Below are 27,722 nucleotides of genomic sequence, written 5' to 3' on the forward strand. Positions count from 1 at the left end.
GATAGGATTACTAGTCTAGCAGATCAGGGGAATGCTATAACTCTGGCGTGCCTATATTTTAGTAAACCATTTGACAGGCTCCAATGCCATCATTGAGGATAATGTAGAAAAATACAGGTCGGCAGCGGTACGGTATTCTCAACTGGTTGAATTACCACCCCACGGAGTGGTCATTAATAGGCTGTTAGCCTGCAGGCAGGTCTCTAGCAGAGTGCTCCAAGGACCTGTCCTGGGCTGTAAGCTTGAATTTCAGCATGTTTATGAGGACCTTGAAAACTGTCACAAATATCAGATTTGCCGATGACACAATGCAGGGAGGGTAGGGATCATTAGCATGTGTAAGACAGTCAAGTTCCAAAAAGAACTTAACAGACTGGAACAATGGGGTATATCTAATAAGATGAGATTTATTAGGGATAATTGTCTAGTCTTTCTCCTGGGATTGAGGAATCTCCTGCACAAGTGGGAGGTATGGCTATGTACCAGTTTGTGTGGAAACAAATTAGGATGTTTAGTGGACTGTAACTTCTGTGTGAGACAGTAGCACGATTTGGCAGCTTCTTAAATGGTGTGGTGGCCACACGGAAGGAGGGGATAATTCTTCCGAGGTCTAGATCAGCTGGAGAGTGTCCAGCAGAGAGGTGCTTCCAGACTGGTATATTGAGGAATAGAAATCATGTCACAAAAGGATAGTAGAAGGGATTGGGAAAGTTACATCTGTTCTCCAGGCCAGGGTGGGACATGATAGGTGTCTTCAAGTATTTAAAGGATTGTCCTGTGGAAAGGGGATTCTATTTATTCTGCTTGGCAGAAGGCAAAACTGGTATCAGTGGGTGGGAATTGTAGAGTCTTTTGATGAGAAAGTTGAACTTTCTAACAATTAGCAATAGCCAGACATGGAATGAAGTGTCTCAGGAAGAGGTATTGAGTAGGTTTCTCTTCACCCAAGGTTTTCAAATAGAGATTGGTTCATGAGTCATCGGGGATGTTGTAAATGGGCCTTCCTTCAGGGGCGGGCCTCCCAGCTCTGAGATTCTATGAATCTTTAAAGTGGAAACGTTGAGTCTAGAAAAGGGAAAACTTGGAGTGCAGTGATAGCGATCCGCAAACATAGGAATCGTCGATAAATGCTAGTTGACTGACTTACTAATTGTATAAAAAGTAAAATTTCTTCTTTGTGGCACAAGAATAGTTTGAAGTTTTAGGGAGGTAAATTTGGGCTCAGTAAACAAACAATAACCAAAAACTTTTCTAAAAATTAGAATTATTTAAAATGGAATGAGATACTTTATGAGAGCGCCTATTAGTGCTGATCAAGGATGTCACCGAGGAGGTTCCTGTGTGGATAAGAGGTTTGACTAGATGATATCAAAGGTCAATTCCAGCCCAAGATTCTACAATTTTAGATATAACACAAATCTGGCTTGAATCCTTCCAAGGATTCAGGCCGCCAGATTTAGCCACCAGATATTGCTTCATGATTAGATGTTTTTTTACAACATTTTAGTGCTTACTCTTAGGACTTCTCCCATACATCTATCTGTAACAAAGTTCTCTGAAAAAGAGAAATTTTGACATTTAAATCTTTGAATGGAAAAATGTACAGTTTAATCACATTTAAAGATCTTAACAAAAATGTTAGCTAAACTAATTCAACTGTCGATTAGCAATAGACTGTATTTACTATGACTAAATACGAGGTTCCTCTGGATTTTGACTTTTATTTATCTTTCAGGGTATTGGTCTAATATTTTAAAAGCATTTTTAGCCAGTTATCTCTTAGCAATACTTATCTTTACTCATATATTCTCTTATTGTTGAGCTATAGCCAACTTGTGATGTTTGTTCTATGTAAGATAGAGAAATAGTTTATAGAAATTTTAAGATGAATCCCTTTGTCAAGTGTTATCACATTAGTCCGTTGACAGTTTATAAATACAGATAAATGACTGTTAGAAAGAAACATAATAGAAAGTTCCTGGGATCTATTTTAGGGGCATTTTCCCTCCTAAATGTAATAGAAACTTAGTTGTTTTCCCTAGTATTTCCAGCATTTATTTGCCAGGTATTTTGTTTTTGAGAAATGTCTGATTGTTTTTCATCTATTTTAGACCCAAAGATAACGTCCTCTGTTACTTCCGGAGTTGCCAATTCACTTTCAGAAAAAATAGCAGATACCATTGGAAACAACATATCAAACATACCGCTGACATCTGTTCAAATCCATTTTATCCAGAACATGATACAGGACACACTGGATGACTTTAGGTATTACTTAATAAAATTATTTTCTCCCTATTCTTGACTTGTTTTTTGTTTGTTTTTTTGTTTGTAGCACAAGCAAATAAAAACTAAAATGCAGTGACTAGTACTTTGAAGTTTCTGCTTCAAGTCCTGAAGTAAAAAATTTGACCGTGCTTTTTCAGTAAGACTTTAGCAAAAATGTAGTGGGTTATGATGTTGACCTCAGTCTGTTGCGTTTACCGATTAACCTGTAGTAAAAGGCTCTTTCATTCAGGGCAACCTGGCAGCTGCAGTTTAGCAGGCAAGCTGTCAGTTTAGAAGCTTTTGTTAACAAAATGATGTTGCCAGAATTTGAAAAACAAAGCATGTAGTTTTTGGTTTTCCCTTATACAAGGTCCCTTAAATTTAAGACTTGTAGATCATCTGTCAAATATGCCACTTATTTGTACAGTGGGGAAATGCATTTTAAAAAGCAATTATGAGACATGTATTCTGTGAATAGAACACATCTGCTTGTAGCTTTTTTGGGGGGTAAGTTTTGTTTGATCCTAGCCTTTTAATTCTCAGCCTTTCCTCAAACTGCTAGAAAGTTGAGAAAGTAATTTGTTAAAAGTGGTGCTACATCCTTCTCAGTGTCTTCCCTCAAGTATTAGAAACTGTTTAATTACTGGGTTGGTTGCCTTTTTTTAAAAGTCCTACACAGCTATTTAACACCTCTCAAAGTCCATGATGGATTATTATTGGCAGGGTATTTATAGAAAGCTGGTAGTCCTTTGCTGAGATGTATTGTCTTAAGAACATTTATAATGGATATATGAGTATTCTAAAAGAAAAAGATGAAAAGTCTATAGATCTTAAATATTGCTACAAAGGAAAGCGGAGGGGGAAGGTGACATTTGGGTAGCTAGTGTGATAGAAAGGAGTGGCTACCTTGAATAAGTAATCTTGCTCTCTATTAACCCTGAGGCAAGTGAAACCTCACGTAGAGCTGCCTGGAGACTTCTTTGTTTCCTTCAAAACTCTGCTTAAGTGAGTCCTTTTATGTGAAATGTTTTCTGAATCCCTCAGCTGCTAGTGCTTTCACAACCCCCCAGGAGAAAATGTGACTTTGTAGTTATTTTGACTGTATTTTCCTATATTTATGTATGTGTGTGTGTGTGTGTGTGTGTGTGTATATATATATATATATATATATATATATATTCTCTTGTGATGGAATGTAAGCTTCTTGAGGGTAGGGACTGTTTTATTGTTAGTCAAAAAGCCTTTATGAAGAGTGCCAGGCACTGTGCTTAGATTCTGAGAAAGGTAAAAAACATTTATCGTCATGGTGTCACCAAATACATGTTGATTGGTCAGCCTAAAGTTTGTTTTTTGTTTAAACAAAAATTTCTAAGGCTGACAATTTCCTTTTATTTATGGTTATTGGCCAGTTGCTTTTTTTATTAGAAAAAAAATCTTGTTCAAATTCAGTAATGTTTTCCTTTGCATCAGTATTGGATAACTAAATGTACATTCTTCCCCCTTCCCCCTTCCCTCCCTCACCATCCTGCCTTGGGCAAAAGATCAAAGTGATATTAAATTATGTACTCGGCACATTTTGTTGATAGTGAGGGACTCTTCGAGGTCATCTCTCTCTAGTCCAGGATTTCCTGAAGTAGATGCTCGAAGTCAAATGACTGTCATGACATTTTCTAAAATCATCTGTGATGCCAGGAACGTGGTGATGGGAATGGTATTGGTGCAGTTAGAACATCTCAGGACCATTGATACAGTTGAGACGTCCTGTGGATACTGAAAAGTTGTAAAGACCTTTGACCGCCTCCTAGTTGCAGTTTATATATTCTTAATATACCTAGCAGAAATTCCAATTTTGTGTGTCAGTTCACCGTAGTCGATTTCATCATCAGTTGATTGATTTATATCATTTTCTTTTACAGTCTTTTGCCCAAAAAATAATTTAACTCAATTACTTTGAACTGATATCCATTTTCCTAAGCTCTCTCATTTCTACCTTCCTGTTTTCACCTTTTTAATAATTGTGAGTGGGCAGCCCTGTTGATTGAAAAATAAACTATGAAGATTTTAACTTGTTGAAATTAAGTAACTTAAAGCACTTAATCTGACCCACTTTTAATGATATGTATTATTGTTAGTGTGCCGCATGGAAATTGAATATAAATAAGTATAAGCCATTCATATAATTGAAAATAATTATTTTAATTTTTATACAACAGAAGTATCTCTACAGTCATAATATGTGGCATCAGTTTACCCTTCCAGTTTCTTAGAGCCAGGTGTTAATTTTTTTTTTTTTTGGAGCCTGAGGGGAGACATGAGACGCAGTTTTGGAATGTGGGGAAAAATGGCATCTGTAGGGGTGGGAGGTGGTAGCAATGTGGGGTTTTGCTCAGAGAGGAAACTTAAATGTGCGCTGAGGCCCTGAGTGGTAGGAAGAAAGGAATTGTAGGAGAGAGAATTTTTGCTTTAATTCAGCATGAGAGGCCAAGGTGGTTTTCATCTAACTCTTGTCAGGTTCTTCCCCACATGCCTCCAGTTTACTGTGCTTGGGTTATGAGATAAGAGGTAGGAAGTAGATGAGCAAGTCACGGTGATCTCTCTCTTTCTTCATTGGTTTAAGAAATATAAATAAAAACTGATTCAGGAACAACTCGGTAGAAACTCTGTCCTCTCCATTTCCACCAAACGAATTCCTACTTAATCTGATTACTCTAAGCAGAAATTATTTTTTCCCTTCTCAGAATCCCCTGTTAACACTGTGTTGCTTTCTTATGGTGTTTGTTGTAGATTGCTTTGTAGTATGGCATATGTTCAAACCTCTTATTCTGACACTGTCTCTGCCTCTCCCTCATGGTCATATGCATGTACTCATACACACATACTCACATACACATGATTTCAGCCAGGCCTCTTGAGGGTAGGGACTAGGGCTGTGTTCTTATTTGTATTTATTTAGCATAGTAATTCCATACAGTTCACAAGTATTTGTTAAATGAATCCATGTGGAACATACTTCTAAAATATAGAGATAAACAGGCCAAATTAGGTTAGCTTTATTACTCCTGTTTATTATCTGACCTTGGGCCACTGGGTGAATTAATATAGATCTATAGTTAGACACATATAGAATTTTCACAGTGGTGATTTGTACTGAGAATTCCACCACAGAGGAGTCTAAAGTCTGCTTTGTGGAATACTTCCAAAAGCATTTATTCTCCTGATTGATGCCCCTCCCCACCACTGTACCAGAGATCATACATTTTTTTGAATTAACTCATCGACAATCCTGTAGGAATTAATGCAGTGAAATGCCTTTGAACCAAAAGTGAATACCATGAAAAATGGCATGAAGAAAAGAAGTTGGTAGGTAACTTTTTAAGATATGATGGATTGACTTTCCTGTGTTGTGATGTTCTTTGTTCTTGTTTTCCTAGGGAAGCATGTCATCGTGACATTGTAAATTTGCAAGTGGAGATGATTAAACAGTTCCATATGCAATTGGTATGTACTGCAAGTGGTGTATAAAAATGTACTCTGAGCAGCTGGAAAGTTAGCAAGTCTGTCGAGAGGGCATCTCGAGCTATTTTTTACTTCACTGTTAAATCTAGTTGCTAAGCTACTTAAATAAGGAATAATAGGAGCAAAGTGAATAAATGGGTTTTAATTGACCAGTTATATTTTTTTTAACTAACTGTATATGTGGAATGAAAGAAATGAATATGGGAACCTAGTTAAATAAGTCTGTTTTTTTTTTATATATTCATCCTTTAGAAGGATATGCCCACAAAAGCTCCTAGATTTATAGGAATCCCAGCAGTTTCAGTTGCATTTCTTTTAACATGATGTACAAAGGGCAACTTGAGTACAGGAGAAGAGCTCTTATTAGCCATTTGAAAGAGGGGATCATGATGGGAAAAATTACCAACTGAAAGCGCAGATTGCCAAATCAAGTTTCACTATTGATTTTGTTCCCTCCTAGAATGAAATGCACTCCTTGCTTGAAAGGTACTCAGTCAATGAAAGTTTAGTAGCTGAAATTGAGAGGCTGCGAGAAGAGAACAAAAAACTTCGGACCAATTTTTAAAAGTTTTATTTGGAAGCGCTGGTTTTGTCATTTGGAATGGCCTTGGCGGCACAGAAATATTGACTCAGTATTGTTTTTGTGATTTCCGAAGAGTTGTGAGTTGTTGTTTTTTTTTAATACAAACTGTAGATTATAGATCAGCACTACATCTCAACTGACTGCTCTAAAAAAATTGTATTTTTGTGATGAAATTGTAAAAAATGCCTTCTGCATAATAGGAAAGTCCATAGGATGTTTATTATACTGAAACTTCAGTTGTATACACTAAGTGCCTCTTTTCATAAGAAAAAGAAATTTGCATAAAATTATATTTTATGTAGGTTTTTCACAGATCTATTTTTGATTAACACATTGCCCTCCAATTTTTTTTGTCAGCTCAAATTTGAAATTTTGGGATGTCCTGTTTTTCTGAAAGTCATTTTAATATGACAGTTGGAATTTTTAAGTAATTAGCTAATTAAAATACAGGGTTGACTAGCAATTATTTCATTATTATGACAGAGCTAAACATGGCCATATTTATTATTCATTCTGTATGTTTTGAAAAACTAAAATTTTGGGATTGCATATTGAAACTATTGTGTTTGTTGTAAGAGTATTATACTTTAAAAATAACCTCTACTATTGGTTTTTATAGGTCAAGTTACTTTGGTAAGTGAGCTATTTGAGATTTTTATAAAAATACTTCATTCCTTTCTTTCTTGACATCACATGAGTTAATGTGCTGAATTATTTTGGGAAGGTTCAGTGAACATGATTAGACTTGTAATCAGTGCAGACCTCATGGTGAATACTTAGATGGCATTTCAACAAGAATTTATTAAACACTGAACCCGGGGACTTCACTAGGCTGCAAGTGATACAAAAACCAAAAAGAAACGACAGTCTTTGCCTGCCTGCCCTCGGGGAGTTTACATTCTGCTGGAACAATCCAATTTGCCCTAAGTAGGAGGAGACAAACTGTGAAAAATTCTCAATATATTTTTGTACAAGATAAAATTTTAGTAAGACTAAGAACAGGTACCACAGTGTTTCTTCTGTAGAAAACACTGACTCTATTAAAAAGTTTAGCAAAGTATAGGTCTCGAATTTCTCTATATCCGAATGGCCAGTGAATCTCACCCACACCCACACACACACCACACACACACACACACACACACACACACACACACACACACACACAACGGCACTTAAAGACCATTCTTCCTTAAGTAGTTTCTGAAGGGCTAAGTGGTGACAAACAGCGTTAGAGGAAGTTAAAAGAAAAATACAGTATTACTCAAAACTGACCACTTGTCAGATAGCTGCTGAAAGGTGTTTTATGTTACTATCAAATAAGTTTTAGAAGTACCTCAAAACCATTTCATTAAATGCCCAAATGATTCAGGTTTTCATTAATACATAATAAGTTACATTTGAAGTATAATGAAAAGTACAAATTATAAAATTATAACATTGGTATTTAGAAAAACTCCAATAACTAAAATGAAATCATACCTATAATGAATATACAAATTTGCAGTAAAATTTCCTATATTTTGTTCCAAATATAAAAGGGTTTGTATTTTTTAAATTATTATTTCTGTATCATTTTGTGGCAATTCATATTTGTGTGTGTGGATTTTTTGTTTTACTGGCTTTGCAGCAGAAATCTTTGGCAGTTTTCAATGCCAAATAAATGCAGAAACTTTAACATAGTTACAGGTGTATTTCTAGCCGCTCAAGGTACAATTTCATCAGTGTAAATAAGATTTGTAATTGCATTGTCTTAGCTCTTTGCTCCAAAGATTATGAACTATATACCTGATTTGCAGTTCTCCTTTCGACTTTTTTAACTGAGTTGAAAATGATAGTCACTCAAAAAAATAACATGGACATAGCTAATGAGCAATAGTTTAACAATATGACAGGTGAATTTTAAATGACAAGTATTTAATAAGTGTAAATTGTACTAATAACTACTTTATAAATAAAAATAAGGAATAGAGCATTGCTCTTTTTCTCAGTATGGTTTTTAAATATTAAAGAACAAAGGGATGTCAATGTAGTGACTTTTAGCCGTGAAAAAGGTTTTACTACCTGCTGCAATGTCATTTTACTAATGTAATCCTTCAGACAGGTGAGCAAAACTTAAATAGTAGTATAATAGATCAGTGCACATTGCAAAAATATGGCGGTCACCATTCTCGAGGTTCCCCAATGACTTTTCCTCCAAATGTGTAAGATGTTTTAAATGCCTAGTGAGTGCACATATGCAGAATGGAAGACTGCTATTATCCTGGTGCACCTTGATCTAGAGCCTTACACCCGCTGAGTCGCTTGATCCTTGGGAAAAGGGCCACAGAGGTTAAGTCGATTCGGCCACTTACTTATCACAAAGTATGATTGGACGTTTTCTTCCTGCCATCTGTACAGCGAAGGCCATGAGGGTCGCCACAGTGCGCAGAGCGCCGGGTCTGGAGTCCCAGTGCTCTGTGTTTAAGCCCATCCTCTGACACTTAGTAGCTGGGCCTGTCACTTCACCCCCACCGGCCTCAGTTTCCTCAACTGGAAAATGGGGATGATAATAATAACACCTACCTCCCAGAGTTGTTGTGAGAATCAAATGAGATAATTATTTGTAAAGCACCTGGCATATAAATAGGTGGTTGTACATTCTGCTATCGTTGTTGTTGTTATAGTTGTAAATTACTAAAATATACTAGATGGCCCTTTCCCACCAAACTCCACATATTCTGCTTTTAAGGTGTATTAAGAAGTGTTGATCTTAAAGATCGTCGTCACATAATTTCTATGCTTTATAACTGGATACATAAACACAAAAAGATGAAATGAGAGTACGAGTTGATAATTACTTCCTTATTAGTTTCAGAATGAGCTTGTTTTCTTTTCTAATTCTTATATTTTGTTTTAGAGTAATTACAGAAAAACTGAAAATATTCTTTAAAACATGCGTTATCTACCGCTTTGTAAAATATGAATACTTTCTTTTAGAGCAAAATGCAAGTAACCACTTTTCCTGAAAAATGACCCCAGTAGTAGAAGTATTGTATCTTCAAACACTTGACATCAGCTAAAGAAGATTCCAGGCCGTCTGTATTTGTAGATTAACTTCTTTGTCAGATCCGATAATCATGGGATGGTGGAATGTGGATCTGAAAGACACCTTTGGCTGATCTGGCCCAAGCTTCTAATTTTACAGACGAGGAGACCGAGGCTCTGAGAGATCAAAGTCGTGATTCCTAGTCCTGGTCACCTTTCCAATAAGTTACGAGTGCTGAACTCTCCAACTCCATTCTTCTGCTTAGCAGTGAGCCGGACTGATGTTCAGGGGACAGGGTTCCAGTCAGTAGATACAAGGAGTAGTCATTGTTCTCATCAGTCATTATTAAGAGCCCTTGTGCATGCATGCCATGGGACTTGGCTGAGTAGCGATGGTCTGATCTAGGGAGGCGTGCTTTAAAGACGCTGCATGGACGTTTGGTGTAGCTTACTAACAACAGGTTGTTTAAAAAAAGCCTTGAAAGAACTTGAGCTTATCAGATGTTTTCATGCCAAGGAAAGTCCATTCAAGATGCACCTTAGTGGCAATGATCTGTTCAGCTGAACTTTGCTATTAACTTAACGTGCGACTTCATTGGCAGATAGAAGGCTGATGTTGTTTGCTGGAAGGAGCACTTGTTCTGGAGTCAGAGGGTCCAAGTTCAAATCCTACCTGGAAACATAAACCTAGGTGGTCTTGGGTGTGTCTCTTAATGGTCCTGGGCCTCAGTTTCCTGATCTGGAAGGTAAGAGGGTTGGATTAAATGGCCTTTGCTCTCTCTTCTAGCTCTCGAGCTGAGATTCTGCAAATTCCTATGACTGACATGTCATTTTGTCATAGGTTAAATTAGTTGCAGTTTACTATATTCAGCACATGACAAATAGGTGAATAACTGAGAGTTTTTACTTAAGACTGAAACATTGCCTTCTACCAAGCCATTAAAAGGGCATTTTTGAGCAGTAAGGTTTTGGGGGCACTCAGATTCTCCTCGGTTGTCTCCTCACAGGGTAGAGGTCACTGGGGATTCTAGAAGGCCAGGTTTTAAAGGGCAAACCCCCCTGTCCATCAGTGGCAGCCACAGCTGGTGGTGGCCCCAAACCTTCCCCTCCTCCCTCGAGGACTCTCCCTTGGCAATCTCCTGAGAACTCCTCGTAGAGTCATGTATTACCATTGAAGCTGTCCAAAGCCTTGAGCTAATTCTGAGCTTCCCCATAGCAGCAAAGAAAGCCCTGCTAGGGAAAGGCTATTAGTTGCTGGATAGCCAGTGGAGACAAATAGCCACGTTCAATTATTTTAGAAATGCAGAGACTAAGTTAAAAAGACAAAACATTGATCAGTACATGTGAAATGTTGAATGGAGAATGAGAGGTAGAGTCTGGAGATGTTGGCTCTGAGTCTTAGATGCTTGCAGTGGCACGTCTCATTGCTTTGTTTAATTTTTAATTTTGTTTCTATTCTGAACTTGATAAACACCCACCATCACAGCCTTTTCCATCTGCCAAGATCATTCGTGAAACTCCAAATCTCATTAGGGTTTTTTTTCTTAAGCGTACAGAGTGGTCCCGCATGGCACTGTCATCTTCTGAACCTGCTTAGGGTTTCTTCTGTGCATCGTGAGCCGCTTTATTGATGTGCTTTCTTCCCCTTTCTGACAATTAGATCTGCCAGGAAAATGGTTGTGTTGTTATGTTGACCTGAAACTCCCACCCACTGCTCCCAGTTCTGTCTGCTAAAGCCAAGCAGAACAAGTCCGATCTTCTTTCCATGTGATAGATCTTCCAGAACTTGTTGGTAACTGTTGTGTCCCCTAATTCTTCTCCACTGTAAACATCTGCAGTTACTTTAGCCAGTCCTTATGCTTTGATCTCAAGGTCCTTCACTATCCTGGCCATTGTCCCCGATAGTCTTCTTCACTTCTTCCCTCCTTCCACCTCTTCTCTTTTACCTTCCTTCCTCCACCTCTTGTTTGTTTTTAGGTGAAAATTTTAATATTTTTTCCAATTACATGTAATAACGATCTTTAACATTTTTAAAAAAAATTTGAGTTACAAATTCTCTCCCTCCTCCCCACTCCTTGAGAAGGCAAGCAGTTTGATACAGATTATACACGTGCAGTCATTCCTTCACCCTCACTTACTCTCTGCTCCCTCACACCACCTCCCTCCTCTCTCTCTCTCCAGGGTACTGATGATATGATTTGACCAAGAGAACTGTCACCTTCCTTGTCCTAGACATTATGTCTTTCTTGAGGCAGTCCAGATACAGATTGGCCTAGATGACAAGTGAAGGGCCTTTAACCTGTGAGCAAGATTCTGCAAGTCTGTTTTGTAAACCTGAGTTGTTAGTGAATTTTGTGTGTGTGTGGGTGTGCCTGTCTTTCTAGCATTATCATATCATTGGACAAATGTAGGCTCTTGAGCTTTTAAAATTGCCCCAAGCTCTGTGACAAGCAGAGGAGAGGAGGGACAATACCTACTTTATTAGTGTTTTCCTGTTGCCCAAAGTAGTAAAATTAGCCACTTTAGACTCTTAACCAGCACAAGTGAGATGGGATGGGATGTAGTCAGATTGGCGACAAATGCTGCTCCCTCCAATTGAGGGGGCCTGGTGGCCTTCACTTCTTGGTAGTCATTGACAATTGGCTAAAAAAAAAATCAACTACAAGAATTAATAGAATTTTTTGAAATATTACTCAGTGGTGATTTCCCCACCAATAAGTGTTCATTCTTATCTCATGTCAGCAGTGTTGTGTAATGACAGACTTCTTTTTTGGGCAAATTGTGCTTGAGGAAGATCTGCTACTTTCTCAATTTTCCTTATGTTATTTACCAAATAGAATCACGGAATCACATAATTGTGTAGTTGGGAGGAACTTCAATGGTGCCTTAGTCCAACCCAGACATGGAAAGGAATCCCCACGGCCTAAAGTCTTACCCCTCTTCAGTCTGTCTTCCACATGGCTGCCAAAGTTTTTTTGTTTTCCTGTTTTTGAGACACATGAGCCTGAGCCCACTGCTGTTTGGCTCTGGGGGGCTCACCGTAGTGGTGCGAGACTTGACACCCCATTGGCATTAGTCTGACTGCAGCTGAGATCTCTAGAACTCACATTCCAGCAGCCCCAGCCTCTCCTCATAGCAGGGAAGATAAACCTCTACAAGGAAGTCTTTCCTGATCTCCCAGTCGCTAGTGGTTCCATATGTGTGCATGTCGTCCGAAGAGAACAGAGGTCCTTGAGGTCATGGAATATTTTGTTTTTTGTCATTGTACTTCCATTGCTAATACAGGGGAGGCAACAGATATTTGTAATTGATTGATGTAATGTGCCTAATGCGTGGCCATCCAGCCTCTGCTTGAAGACCTTCAGCGAGACCCAACCCACTGTCTCTGGACAGCTAACAGTGGGACGGTCAGCTTTGGATCGCTCTAATTGTTAGGAACTTATTCCTGATGTTAAGGTTAAATTGGTGTCTTTGCAGTTTGGAGGCATTGCTCCTGGTTCTGCTCTTGGGCACAACAAGTTTGGGCCTCTTCCACATGGTCACCCCTAAAATTGTACAGTACAGTTGGCCTCCTCCACCGCCATCTTCTTTTCAGGCTAAACCTTTCAGATTCCTTCAATTGATATATTAGGGCATAGACTCAAGACCCTTAACCATCCATGTTGTCTTGCTCTGGACGCTCCAACTTATCAATATCCTTTTTTTTTTTTTGCTTTTAGGCAGTTGGGGTTAAGTGACTTGCCCAGGGTCACACAGCTAGTAAGTGTCAAGTGTTTGGTCTGAGGCTGGATTAGAACTCAGGTCCTCCTGACTTCAGGGCCGGTGCTCTATCCACTGTGCCACTTAGCTGCCCCTATCAATATCCTTCTTAAACTGAGCACCCACAAGTAAATGCAGTAGATGCTCCAGGTGTGGTCTGATCAGTGCACAACACAGGACTATCGCCTCATTCTTGTAAGTTGTACTCATGTACAGCTCAGCATCCTGTTGGCTTTTATTTTTGTCTGCCACATCGTGTTGCTGAGTCCCATTGAATTTGCATTCTACTGAAACCTACCAATCTTCTCCAGATAAATGACTGTCTGATCATACTTTCTCAATTTTGTTTTTTTAAGCTGCTGTTTTGAAACCAAGTGCAAAACTTTACATTTATTCCTACTGTGTATTATCTTGTTAGATTAAGTCCAGTGACCTAGCCTGTCAAGATCTTTTTGCATACACAGGATATTAACTGTTATTCCTCTCTTTTGTGTTTTCTCCAGATCTGTAAACATGCCACCTTTAGTCAAGTCATTGATAAATATGTAAAATAGCACTGAGTCAAGTCCAGATCCGTAGGGTACTGCACTGGAGACCTCTTGCCAAGTTAACTTTGAACCATTGAACTCTCTTCAAGTCTAGCCATTCACTTAAATCTGATCTGTCTCATTATACCATGATCCTCCATCTTTTCCACAAGAATATCATGAAACTGTTATCAAATGCTTTGCCAAAATGTAGGAATACTCTTCTCTCCACATTCCTCTGATTTACCAGGTTACTAAAGGAAAGTAAAGTTAGTCTGTTATGACCTGTTCTTGATGGAGTCATGCTGGTTCTTTTTAATCAGTTTCCTTTTTCTAAATGTTCGCTAACCATTGAATTTGGAATTTCCCAGGAGTTGAAGTTCAAGCTCACTGGCCTGTTCTCTTCTTTCTTTTGAAAATGAGGACATTGGCCCTTTTCTGATCCTGTGAGGTAGTGTGTCTCCTCTTTCATTCACCACAGTCTTTCAGATGTCGCTGAAAGTGGCTCAGCAGTCACTTCCCCCAGTGCTAGAGTACTTGGCCCAAGTCAACAGGCGTTTGTTAAGTGCCTACCTTCATGCCAGGCACCGTGCTAACAAGTGCTTGGGATACAAAAAAAGGCAAAAACGAAAGTAACAAGACATTCCCTGCTCTCAAGGAGCACCACTCCAGTGGAGAAGACCACATGTGGATGACCACGGGCAAAATGGAAAGAACCCCAGAGGGAAGGTGCTGGCTTGCAGGGGGAATCGAGAAGGTGGGATTTTAGCATCTCTTTTGGGCAGATTTTTATTAATGCCAGCTCTGACCATGGTGGTCAGGCCTGGGGGCACAAAGATGAAGGGAAAATCCCCGGCCTTAAGGAGCTCATCGCATGATGGTCTCAGACAGGGACACCTGGAGACAGCATGAACCAAAGATGAAGGGGCCAGAATGGGAACAGATACAGATGAGGGTCATAGGATCAGATGGAGGGGGGAAAGGCACAGTGGAGGCCAAGTCCAACTTCTTAATTTTACTGTTAAGAAAACTAGTTGGGACTGGTCCAGGGTCATGCAGATAGTCAAAGGAAGAGCCTTGATTTGAACCCTGATCCTTGGATGCCAAATCCAGCATTCTTTGCACTGGACCCAGCAGCAGATTTGGTTGAAGTATAGAGGCTTGGACAGCAGGCTAGCGTCGACCTTGGAAATTCCTTGAATGCCCAAACAGGAAGTGTGGTTTTTATTCAGTATATGTCCCACAATGTATTTTTATTGACTGACAGAAGAAGTATCAGAAAGGCTGTCTTATATATGTCATTCTGGTAGTTAGTGGCAAAGAGGGGCATTCAACCAGGACCTCTGAGCAAATCCAGTTTTTCCCTGCACTCTATCCCTCTGCCTCCCTTGGCAGGATCAAGGAATCCCAGTTTAGACATAGCTTCATTGCCTGCAGGGCCTTGCCTTATGTCTCCCCTTCGGTCTGGGGGACTCTTAGCTTCTTTGTCTTGGAAGGCCAAGAGTCCTGTAGAAAACCATAACAAAACATTGTCCTCTTTCTGTCCTAAATGATCCAGTGCAGCCAGGAGGCATGTTTGGGGAACTGTTACTGGAATCTTCTCAGAACAAACCGCCCACACAATGGTGGGTCCTGTTTGAAGGAAGGAGACAGTTTGCCCAAAGTTGAGTCAGCTGCTGCTATTTGTTCTCAGCACTGTGAAAGGCTGTTTGCCTAGCCAGAAATGGGCACTAGCAGTCCTGGGGGTAGGCGTGGGGTGGGAGGAAGCCAGCTCCTGGCCTTGTTTGGTTACTCCTTGAGCCCATCTCATTAACTCTGTTCTTACACCTCTTTTAGTTGGTACTGGTTTTTCTTCTTTCATTCAGACTTTCAATCTGAATTAATTGAAAATTATTTTTAGAAGTTCATTATAATTTGAGTGAAAAACAAAAGCAAAACCACCTGGTATGCCTTTTAAGTTTTTATTTTGGATCCACTAACATGATGGAATCAGCAAATTTGGCCATCGAGTCCAACTTGGACACAATAAAGACACCCCCCCCCCCCGTATAACATATCTAACAAAAGGTCAGGTGTGACATAAGAGCTGTTCTGTAAGTAGATGGCGTGTAATCTTCCACAGGGAAAGCCGTGTTAGACAGTGAAAATACGGCAGCATTTGAAGTTAAGAGCACCTGGGTCCGAGTGCTGCCTCTGCCATTGACTTAATATCTCTGTGACGGTGGGCAAATCATAGGGACTTTCTAGGCTCCAGTTTCCTTGTCTGTAAAGAGGTTGGATTCTGGCCTCAGAGGCCCTTTCTCATTATAGATCTGTAATCCCTGGATGAGAATGTTGATATTTATGTAGCTCTGAAAGGTCTGCGGAGGGTATTGTTTATATTATCTTATTAGATCCCACAACAGCATTGGGGGTGAGGGATGATAGACCAGGGACCTGGGACTCAAAGATAAAATGCATTCTTCTTAGAGAGGCCTCTTGCTGTGATAACAATACTAATAACAGTCTAAATTTACTTTTCAGTTTAAGGTCTACAAAGCACCTTATGTATTGGATCTCATTTGATCCTCAATGGCCCTGAGAGGTTGGTGCTATTATTACCTCCATTTTACAGATAGGAAAACTGAGGCTCAGAGAAGTTAAGTGACTTGCCTAGGGTCACACAGCTAGTAGGTGTCAGAGGCAGGATTCTAACTAGGATTTATCTTGACTCCAAATCCAGCACTTTTTCCACCATATTGTGGGACGCAGCAGAGCATAGTATATCAAGGGTCTGCCTTGGAGTCAGGAAGACCTGAGATTTTGAGGCTGGTTAACTGAGAAGATGGTGGTGTCCTTGACAAGAATAGGAAATTTAGGAAGAAGAAAGGGTTTTTGGGAAAAGGTAGTGTGTTCTGTTTTGGAGGTGTTGAGTTTGAGATGCTTCTGGAGCATCCAGTCCAAGATGTCCAAATGGCAGTTGGTAATGCAAGAGTAGAGCTCAGGAGAGAGATGAATGCTGGGTGGATAAATCTGGGAAACATCTGCATGGAGATGATCATTGGAACCATGGGAGCTGATGGAATCATTGAGTGAGAGAGTAGAGAGAGAGGAGAGGACCTGGTACGGAAACATGGTGGACACCATGGTTAATAAACATGACCTGGATAAAGATCTAGCAAAGGAGACTGAGAAAGACTGCTTGAAAGAGCACCGTCCTTGAAACTTAGAAACGGGGGAGTCCCTAGAAGATGGCAAAGGATGGTTTCAGAGGCTGTGGAGTGGTTAAGAAGGATAAGACTGGAGGAAAGACTATTAGATCTGGCAGTTAAGAGATCACTGGTAACTCTGGAAAATGAGATTGGAAGCCAGATGGCAGAGCACTTAGAAGCCAGGGGAAAGCTAAGACACAATGGGCTGTGTGTGATCTGCATTGTTGGAAGGGATCCCTAAATCTCAAATGTTACAGATCAGTGTGACAATCTTAGAATTTGAGTAACAATCCTATGAGGGATTAAACCCTATTTCATAGATGAGGAAACGAGCTGAGGTTACAAGCTAGTAAGTGTCTGGGGTAGGACTGTAACCCAAGTCTTCTGTCTGTCCAGCATTGCCATAGTCCACTAGGCCAGTGGTGTCAAACTCAAATAGAAAGAATGCCCGGGTGGGTGGGGCACATATTGACTTAGAAAACCACAAATTAACATTATCTACATTGTATTATATTTTTATTTATTTTGTTAAACATTTCCCAATTACATTTTAATCTTGTATCAGTGTATCTGACACCTGTGTTCTACACCATGCTGTTTCTTGAGCTCTGATAATGTCCTATTTGTGAGTTCTGACCAGAGAGCCTGTAAACACTTGAACAATGTATGCACTCCATTCATAATTATTACCATGGGGCCTGGAATAGGTATCACATTCCCATCTTACTTTTCTCTGCTGGAAAAAAAAAGCACCATGATCAGAAAGGCTGATCTGCTTTTTTCTCTGTTGTTTCATCAGGAAGTGGGGCCTCCCTTCCTGAAGGTCAGGCTTTGTACAGTAGAGTTTTAAATAAACATTGATTGATGAGTGTCAGGACTGCAATTAAGACATCCTTATATTATCACTTTTGTTCATTGGGCCCCTCCTGGGTTAGATTATGTGGAACCTACTGAAGGCCGAGTCTCTTCTTTATTACATTTTAGATGCTCCACCCTGAGGGGCAGTGTGGTGTGCTGGATTCTATGGTCACTATAGCATGGCCAGCATGACCTCCCCCTAGGTGGGAAGTACTTCTCCCCTTATGCCTTTATTATCCCAGAATAGTTTCCCCAGCTTCAAAGTCCACTGTGATTCTACATAGCCTCAAAATGATAGCTCTTGAGCCCCTACCGACATGCCTACTTTTTCTCTACTCTACTGAAAGATACTGTCAGTTCAAAACAAAGACTTTTAGTGAAATATTATGGTAACAAGATTTTCATAGAACGGATTTAGGGCATACTTTCCAACAAATGGACACACTGTCTCTGAGAACAAGGGGCATGCATAGAGATTGCATGTGAGAGGATGGTACATTTTCTGCTGGGCATGCAATCTTCTAGGATACTGTTGCTAAAACCTGTCCTCATAAGGTCACGCTGACAGTACAGAGCCTCTGTATCCCAACCAACTGAAACCAAGCAGAATGCCAACAGATTAAAGTTAGGTCTCCCACTTTTTGACCCTTATATGTGGACCAGAGATCAAAGTCTCCTTTTATAGATTATTATCTCATATGTGCCCTTCCCACCCCCTTCCCCATTTCAACCAAATCTGTTCTGGCTCAGCTACAATTGAATCTGAGCTAGGACAACAGGCCAGTGTTCTCTACCCACCTGGCCTAGATTCCTGTCTTTATCATGCCTCTCTTTCAGTAATGAAGTCTAATTGCTTTGTGGCAATATTTTGAACAGTGGATATCCTCAGCCTCCCTTTGTATTTTCAGTGCTTGGCAGTTAACAGGTATTTAGTAAATGTTGGTTGAATTTAATTGACTTGGACTCAGCAGAGACTTGGATTTGACTTCTAGCTGATAGTTCTTAGCTGTGTGGTCCAAGAGAAGTTGCTTCCCATCTCTGTTTCTTCATCTGAATAAAGGGGTAATAAAACTCACACCACACGCCTCTCAGGGTTGCCAGAAAAGCACTTTGTAAACGGTGAACTACTACGGAAATTCAAGTGGTTGCTGCCACTCAGCTCAACTGACCAATGTCCTCATCAAGTCGATGAGTTAAGGGCCATCTTCTGCTCTCCTCTTGCCTCTCCAGTCTTTCTCTGCCCTGCCATAGCATCCTCCTCACCTTGGAGGTTCACTCTGCCCCTATAGCCCCTTCCTCTGATTAGTTAGTTCCTCCCAGAATCTCTATTTTAAAGAAAGTACCCAGGCCAGCCATGTCTTTATTTCTCCCCAGGCTCCACTGCTAACTCTTGACTTTCTCCACCATGCCTCCTTATAGGATCCGTATCCCTGACTCCTCTTTTCCACTTCCTTTTCTTCTGTGTCTTTCCGCACTACAAGGTAAGCTTCTTGAGGTTAGGGACTCTTGTCTTTTTTATTTGTTTTTGTATTCCCAGCTCTTCACACAGTACCTAGCAACAGAGTAAGCACTTAACTCATCGACTCGACCAGAGACCAAACTAAAAATGCTATAACAACAACGACGATAGTGACAGCAAATATTTATATAGCGCTCATCATTTGTCAGGCACTGCGCTGAGTGCTCCATGAACTCGTATATACTACAGTGTCAGTACTGTGCGAATGATGACACCACCATTCCTGTTGTGGGAGAAAATGCTGTTTGACACATGTTGTAAATACCAACTTAGTGGTCTTCTGTGTACTAGGAAGTGCCTCATACAAATTAATGCATGAATAATTGCCCCAAACAAACATGAGTCTGGGATATTGCTGAGGCCTGACAAAAATATTTCTCCAGCTAACATAGCTTTTGACCAAATATCACATCTTTCCAGACACTGCACAACGGAAGCAGGGTTAGCAGGCTTTTTATTAAATAGATTACTTTATGAACTGGGAATTCTGGACATCAGTGGCAAGCCATGGTCACAGTGATGGTTCTCAGGCAGGGCCACATCCTAATTCAGTTCAGCTTGGCTTCCTTCAACAAGCCTTTATTAAGTGGCCATGGCACATGAGGTACTGCATACCTTTCCTCAGAGGCTGTCACCTATAGGTTCTTCTTATTTCACTGTAGTGACCATACAACCAGGCCCCAAATCAGATGTTCAGGTTACTTATTCTGATCACTGCGGCTACCTTGAGTGCCTAATCCAGAGTTTCTGGGCCTCCAGATCCCAAATTCCTGCCTTCTGAAAACAAGAAACATTCAGATATGTTCAGTCTTACTTAAGTAGTTAAGTATTTTAATTTAAGAGGTAGTATATTGGGTAGTTTTGGAAAGACCTTAGCTTCAAAACGCCAAGGTCTTCCGCTGCATCCCAGGCCGTCTCCAATTGTCCTGATCTGTATCTAGCCACTGGACCCAGATGGCTATGGAGGAGAAAGTGAGGCTGGTGACTTTGCACATCCCTCCCTCGCCCAAATCTAATTCAGTTGTAAGCCATGACATCATCTTCCTGATATTGTGGTCCTCTTTGAGAACGAAGGACAAACCACAAGCTGGAATTAGAAAAAGATTGGGTTCAGATCTCCCCTCTGATAGGTACTGGCTGTGTGACTAAGGGTTAGTCAGTTAACCTCTCTGAGCTCATTTTCTTATAGGTAAAATGGGGCTGGTGGGACCTGCAGTATCTACTGCACAGGGCTATCATGAGATCCTAATGAGATAATGTGTGTAAAGTGCTTTGCAAATTTTAAATTACTATATAAATCTTTATTATTGTTATTAACAGCTAGAATTAATCCTACAACAAATCACTACCCTGCTATTATTCTTTTATATTTAATGTTCTGGGACCCATCTCACACAGGTGGATAAAATAAGTGGATTAAGAAGCCCATGATGTACATTCATGTTCCATAGGCTCACCAAAAGCATCTTTGGACTGTCTCTAGTGGCAGACAGGATGACAGAGAAGATGTGTATCTTTTCCTGTTCTCCCATGTTCTTCAACTCTACTTGATTAGAATTTCCCATAACAGGTGAGATTTGTGTGCAGGAACAAAATTGCCAGAATGGTTGAAGATGGCAGTTTCCTTACAGCAGCTTTTGCGAGGGTGTGGTTTCTGTTCAAGTGAAATTTGACATCAAGCCCATTATAAAAAAAAAAAAATTAAACTGTCAAAAATCCATTCAGTTCATCTTCTCACTCAAAAGAAATGAAATGCTTTCCTTCTCTTTGGAATACCTGTTCTGTCAATAAACACCAGTTATGTTTTTTTGTACCCTTGTGGGACTAGAAGACATTTTTATTTTTTATTTTTATTGATTTCTTGCATCATACTTATACTTGCCAAAACAAGAAAGAAGAAGGTTAGATCTCTGTGTTTTGCTGTATCTCTTCAGCTTTCTTTAAATAACTAGGCATCAGGCTGAAAAAAGAATTTTAAAAAAAGGGAACACATTACTTAAATTCCGTTTTGTCCCTACATAAGTCACCCTTGTTATAGAGTATATACTTGTTTATGGAAAGAACATGCAGACTTTTGCTGTGTTTAAAAACTGTGGAACCGATTTGTTGTCCTTTGCCTGAAGATTCATTGTATAGAATTTGTGTCCTCTTCCAGAGATAACCAGTTCTGGTTACCTTCCTACTGCCAGCTCTCTGGTCCAGACCCTCGTTATCTTTCACCTTACAATCACATCTTTGTTGTTGTTTTAACATTTTTATTACTAACCTTTTTTTTACATCACCTTCATTTCCAAAGATATGACTCTTCCTTCTCCTTCTCAGGTAGTTATCCTTTCTAACATAGAATGAGAAAAAGAAAAGGCAGTTTAATAAAACTAACCAACATGCCAGCCGAGTCTGAGAGTACATGCAATGTTTCACTCCAACAGGGCCCTACTTCTGCAAGGAGGGAAGGAAAAAGGTACATTTTCTCCTTTTGGGATTTGATCATCATCATTATATCAGCCTCTCAAATCAGTGTATACCTCTAATCCTACTCTCCCCTAATTTGTGTTCTATTTGGCATTCCACTGACAAATTAATATTCTTCATGTGTTTTTCTGATCACCTTCTTTCCCCCACACCTACACATGTGCGCGCACACACACACACAGACACAGTCTCTCTCTCTCTCTCTCTCTCTCTCTCTCTCTCTCTCTCTCTCTCTCTCTCTCTCTCTCTCTCTCTCTCTCTCTCTCCCTCTCTCCCTCTCTCTCTCTCTCTCTCTCTCTCTCTCTCTCTCTCTCTCTCTCTCTCTCTCTCTCTCTCTCTCTCTCTCTCTCTCTCTCTCTCTTTCCCTTCCTCTCTCTGTCTTTCCCTCTTTCCTCCCCCTTCCTCTTCTTTTTCTCCTTCCCTATCTCTCCTGCCTCTTTTTTTCCTCTCTCCCCCCCTCTTTCTTTCTCTCTGTCTCTCTTAAAAATTAGAAGTGATACAGTAAACCATTAGTCTTTATCTGACCTGATTCTGACCAATATATAGGAACTAACTGCCAAGGTAGAAATGATGGAAACCTTGGACGGTAGCCTATCTGTGATATGTCCAATATTCTGGTGGACAAGATGGGAGAAATGAGCTAGACAACATTCTAGTGAAGTAGATTTGAAATCGACAGAATGACTGAACCTCCAAAGTGGAGAGTGGTAGTAGAGTGCTCTTGGTCCTTGGGACTGATCTATTTAATATTTTTAATGACTTCCATAAAGGTCTAGGTAACATGCTTGTCAAATCTGCAAGTGACACAGAGATGACCCTTGGGAAGACAAGGATGGGATTTGTTCTTTTTGGCCCCAGAAGGAAGAACTAGGACTAATGGGTAAGAAATCACAGAGGCAAAATTCAGATAAATGTCAGGAAAAGTTTGCCAACATCTAGAGCTATCCAAAAGTGGAACGAGTGAAATACTCGGAATGTAGGGAGATGTGTATCCCCAGAGATGATGAAGCCTGAGTCAGAATAAGGGAGATGTAAAGGGGATTCTTGTCCATGTGTAGGTCAGACTAGTTGGCTAGCATACCCTATCCTACTACCCTGAGCTTGCAGGGGTATTGGAAGGGGCCTTGGAGGTCATCAAGTCCAGTGCCTCTCATTTTACAGATAAACTGACTTGCCCAGGGTTACACAGCTAGTAAATGTCTGAGCTGTGAACTGGACCCAGGTCTTCCTGACACCAAGTCCAGTGGCCTGTCTACTATTTCATCCTGCCCCTCTGTTAGTCTGGGCTTGTGGGTTACGCTGATCCGTCCAGAGCCCACAAACATTATGCACTAGAACTGAGGAAATCTATGTAGAAGCCACGAAGAAAACTGTTCAGATCCAGCCATTCACCACCTGTCTGACCTGTATCAGCTGAGCTCATGCTTGGTTTCTGAGCCCTGGATAAAGGGTCTTCATGACGTTCTGGACCTAGGCTGCTCCTTCCCTTCTCTCTGCTTGGTTCTGGCTCATGGCTGCCCAACTAATCACCTGTCAGTGCCCTTCAATTACTAGTTGCTGCTCTGTATATTTAGGTTTAATTCCCTTAATTAAATTCTACTCATCAATCCTTGCCAGCCAGCTCCACCTAACCCAGCTCAGTGGGCAGTCCCTTGGGGGACCCAGTTCAGCCTAGCCAATTCCATTGCTTCCATTCTCTCGCTCTATCCCTTCTCTCCTTCCTTTCCTCCTTCTCTCTTTCCCTCCCTCCCTCCCTCCCTCCTTCTCTCCCTCCCCCTTCCTTCCTTCCTTCCTTCCTTCCTTCCTCCTTCCTTCTTCCTTCCTTCCTTCCTTCCTTCCTTCCTTCCTCCTTCCTTCCTTCCTTCCTTCCTTCCTTCCTTCCTTCCTTCCTTCCTTCCTTCCTTCCTCCTTCCTCCCTCCCTCCTCCCTCCCTCCCTCCCTCCCTCCCTCCCTCCCTAGTAATCTGCTTTACTGCCCAGATTGCAGGAGCACTTTGTGGCAATAAGCAAAGATTGTCTGTTTTACTGCAATCTCCTTTTGGATATTTCCCAGTCAAAGTGCTCTCTGGCTTGTTCATTTCCTGCTGCCTTTTGGATCAGTACATCTGCTCTGTTCTTACACCTGCTCTTTCCTTTATCCCAGATCAGCCTGTTCACTGCTGAAAGCTAGCATCTCCCAGGAAATGCCAAAAAACCCAGGGTCTGGTATTGGAGACCCTGATAGTTCAATGACTTTTTGGTCTTGTGTGTTCTTCCCTTCAGATCTTAAGCTGTTTTGCCAAACATCAAAAGGCGCGAAGAGACACCTAGCTTTAATATTCCTATGTAGCTTGTTGTAGAGAAAATAGGGCTCGATTTGGCATCAGGGCACCTGTGCTTGAGTCTCAGTTTTGCTATTTACTATTTACATGACCCTGCTCAAGTAATCCCCCCCCGGGACTCAGTTTCCCCATATGTACAATAAAGGGGTTGGACTAGAATCAGGGGTTTTAACCTTTTTTTTTTGTTAGTGAGACAACTTCCCAGAGTCACACAGCTGGGGAGTGTCAAGTGTTTGGTCTGAGTCTGGATTTGAACTCCAGACCTCCTGACTCCAGGGCCAGTGCTGTATCCACTGTGCCACCTAGCTGCCCCCAGTTTTAACCTTTTTTGTGTGTGTCATGGACCCATTTTGCAAAACCTATATAGCCGTCAGAATAATGTTTCTAAATACATAAAATGAAATACATAAGATTCTAAAGGAAACCAATTATATTGAAAGTTATCAATACATATTTATATGTGTGTAAATATATACATAGTGATATAAATTTTATATCTATATCATTATATCATATCATTTCAATATAATTAATTTCATTTGTAATATATCAATTTATATCAATAAATATATATCACTATATTATATATCACATATTATATATAAGAATATATGTATTGATATATAGTGATACATCTATGTTCATAAGATAGATGTATCACTATATAATTCTATAGCAATATACACATATTTATGTGGAAAACTGTGTTTCAGTATAATCGGTTATATAAACAAGTTGGTTATACATAAACCATATATAAATTAGTTTTATATATATGCACACATATATGTATATGTGTGTATGTGTGTATATAATAGTGTGTATATATGTGTGTGTACACATATACACATACATACACACATCACATATATATATGTATGTATGTATATACACATACATACATCGTGTGTGTGTGTGTGTGTGTGTGTGTGTGTGTGTATAGTTATATCACCTAGGGGCACAGTGGATAGTGTGCTGGCTTTGGAGTCAGGAAGATTCATCTTCCTGAGTTCAAATCCCGCCTCTGACACTTAACTAGCAGTGTGATCCTGGGCAAATCATTTAATCCTGTTGGTCTCAGTTTCCTTATCTGCAAAAATGAGCAGGAGAAAGAAATGGCAAAATGCTTCAGTATGTTTGTGAAGAAACCCCAAATGGGCTCAGAGAGAGTCAGACATGACTGAAATGATTCAATAACAAAATACTTGTTTATATATAAATTGGTTATAATTACAATTATATATGTATGTATATATGCATGTATAACTATATATATAAAACTATATATATATATATATATATGTTAAAAACCACACATGTGCATGCACACACACACAAGTTCATGGACCCCAAGTTAATTGGAATCCCTGCCCTAAATGATTGCTGGGGTCCCTTCTAGCTCTGAATTCTAGGTTTCCGATATACTGATTTCAAAGCCTGTGGGTTTTTAGGAGTTACTGGTTTTATCTAAGTCCGGGTGCTTGATCGCTGGGAACAATCTGCCAATTCCTGTGCCTGACAGATGCATCCCAGGATACAGCAGAGCGTAAGGAAGCAATGCCGTGGTCATTTAACAGCATTGGAACAAATAGGATTCCATGGCAGAAAATGTCATAATGGTGCATATGTGGACTCCAAGCCTAATAATGTGAGACTGTTAAAATAACTGGACACATTTGTCCTACAGAAGAGAAGACGTGGAATGTTAGGGGTGAGAGGGACCATGGATTTAGAGCTGGAGCCCTGTCGTTTAATGTTTAATGGGGTCATAGATGTAGATCAGGAAGGAAGCTCAAAGGCCTTCTAGTCCAGCCCCTCTCATTTTACAGGTGAGGAAACTAAGGCCAAAAGAGACTTGCCCCTGGTGTTAGATTCGAACTCCTGTCTTCTGACTCCAGAGCCGCTGTCCTTTCCTCTTAGATTGCTACAATACCGTACTTCCTGCCAGGAGAGAGCTAAAGGTCTAGAGAATGGATGAGAGTTTCCAAAGGTCATGCAGGTGATAAGGAGAAGGGCTAATACTCCAACCCAGATTCTCTTGCCAGATGTGGAGCTCTTTCGACTCACTTTTCACTCTCCTGTTTTGTTGTTATTCAGTCATTTCTCAGTTGTGTCTGATCCTTCATGACCACATTTGGGGTTCTCTTGGCACACATACTGGAATGGTTTTTGCCATTTCCTTCTCCAGTCCATTTTACAGATGGGGACACCGAGGCAAACATGGTTAAGTGACTTGCCCGATTACATAGCTGGTAAGTATCTGAGGTTGGATTTGAACTCAGGTCTTCTCAACTCCGGACTGGGCACTCTATCCACTGCATCCACTCTCATGTTAACTGTCTTCAATAACTTGAAGTGTTGGCCGATGTACAAGAGAGATTAGAGTTGTTTGCTTGGATTTAGAGAGGAGATACAGGGCTAATGGGTGAAATTACAGGCAGGCAATTTCTATTCAATAAAGACCCTTTTTTAAAAAAATCAGATCTGTGATTTGTTTCATTGTTGAAAATAAGAAGACCTAAGTTCTAATTTGACTAGCTCTGTGACCCTGGCTAAGTCACTTGAGCTCATCTATAAAATAGGGATAATAATGACAAATGCCTTGCAGGGTTGTTGTGGAAATCAAATGAGCTAACACATATCAAGTGCTTTGCAAACTTTAAAGGGCTATAAAAATGTTAGTCTATTATTATTAACACATGTTAATGAATTTATTAAGTTAATTAAATTGCTTAATAAATGTAAGTCTATTGTAGTTGTTATTATTGTAGGAAACTCCTGATGAGGAAGCTTTATCTGCTAATACAATTTAGCATTCCCTCTGAAACTTAGACTCTTGGAGAGTTGTCTTTAATATCAAGAGGTTAAATGACTCGCCCAGGGACATGATACCAGTATTATTAGATGTCATGCTTGAACTCAGGTCTCCATGATCTGGCAAAATATACACCCTAACTTCCTAATAATTGGAGCTGTCTGAATATAGACTCCACTGTGGTATCATGAATTCTTTGTTAACTAGAGAGTTTATTTGATCTTATTAGGGAGAAAACTAGGGATGACACAAGCTGGGTAACCCTTGGAACATTTTTGAGCCTCAGTTTCCTCATATGGAAAATAGGGCTGACCATTCTTTTTTTTTTTTGTGCTAGGCAGTGGGGTTAAGTGACTTGCCCAGGGTCACACAGCCAGTAAGTGTTATGTGTCTGAGGCCAGATTTGAACTCAGGTCCTCCTGAATCCAGGGCCAGTGCTCTATACACTGAACCACCTAGCTGCCCCTTGGGCTGACCATTCTTGAAGGTAATTATTCCATAAACTTTAGAGGACAACATGAATTTGAGTTATTATTGTATGTATGTGTCGAACAGACTCCTGAGTCAGGCAAGGGGTTGGATTAAATGACCTCTAAGGTCCATTATTTTCACTGTCCCATGCCATACCTGGTTTGGCTCATTAAACAGAACTGGGGAGCCACAGCTCGGCAGGGTAGCCTTGTGTTCTGGTCAGCCTAAGTGCAGCATGTTGCCTATGGCCACCTTTGGTCTCATATTTAGTGTTGATAATCACAGGTCATGATCCTGGCCCCTTCTTACAGTCCTGAACATTACCTTAGCTGAAGCTCTTCTCAGATGCAAGATGGATGCTGCCCCATGATCTAACAGTTCATCTTTTTTTTTTTC

At 40.3% G+C, this 27,722-nt stretch overlaps 1 protein-coding gene across 2 annotated transcripts in view; it reads left to right on the plus strand.

Moving 5' to 3' along the window:
* NEDD1 (NEDD1 gamma-tubulin ring complex targeting factor) overlaps nucleotides 1–8,344 on the plus strand; it is a 63,792-nt gene extending 55,448 nt beyond the window's left edge. For both annotated transcript variants that reach the window (XM_021006440.2, XM_021006438.1), the window contains 3 exons: nucleotides 2,112–2,268; nucleotides 5,700–5,766; nucleotides 6,245–8,344. In XM_021006440.2, the coding sequence (XP_020862099.1) occupies nucleotides 2,112–2,268; nucleotides 5,700–5,766; nucleotides 6,245–6,349 (329 nt within the window). In that variant the 3' untranslated portion in view covers nucleotides 6,350–8,344. The remainder of the gene's footprint in view (nucleotides 1–2,111; nucleotides 2,269–5,699; nucleotides 5,767–6,244) is intronic.
* Nucleotides 8,345–27,722: the final 19,378 nt, after the last annotated feature.

Source organism: Phascolarctos cinereus, unplaced genomic scaffold (assembly GCF_003287225.1).
Source record: "Phascolarctos cinereus isolate Bilbo 61053 unplaced genomic scaffold, phaCin_HiC Scaffold_1;HRSCAF=81, whole genome shotgun sequence".
Classification (NCBI taxonomy): Eukaryota; Metazoa; Chordata; class Mammalia; order Diprotodontia; family Phascolarctidae; genus Phascolarctos; species Phascolarctos cinereus.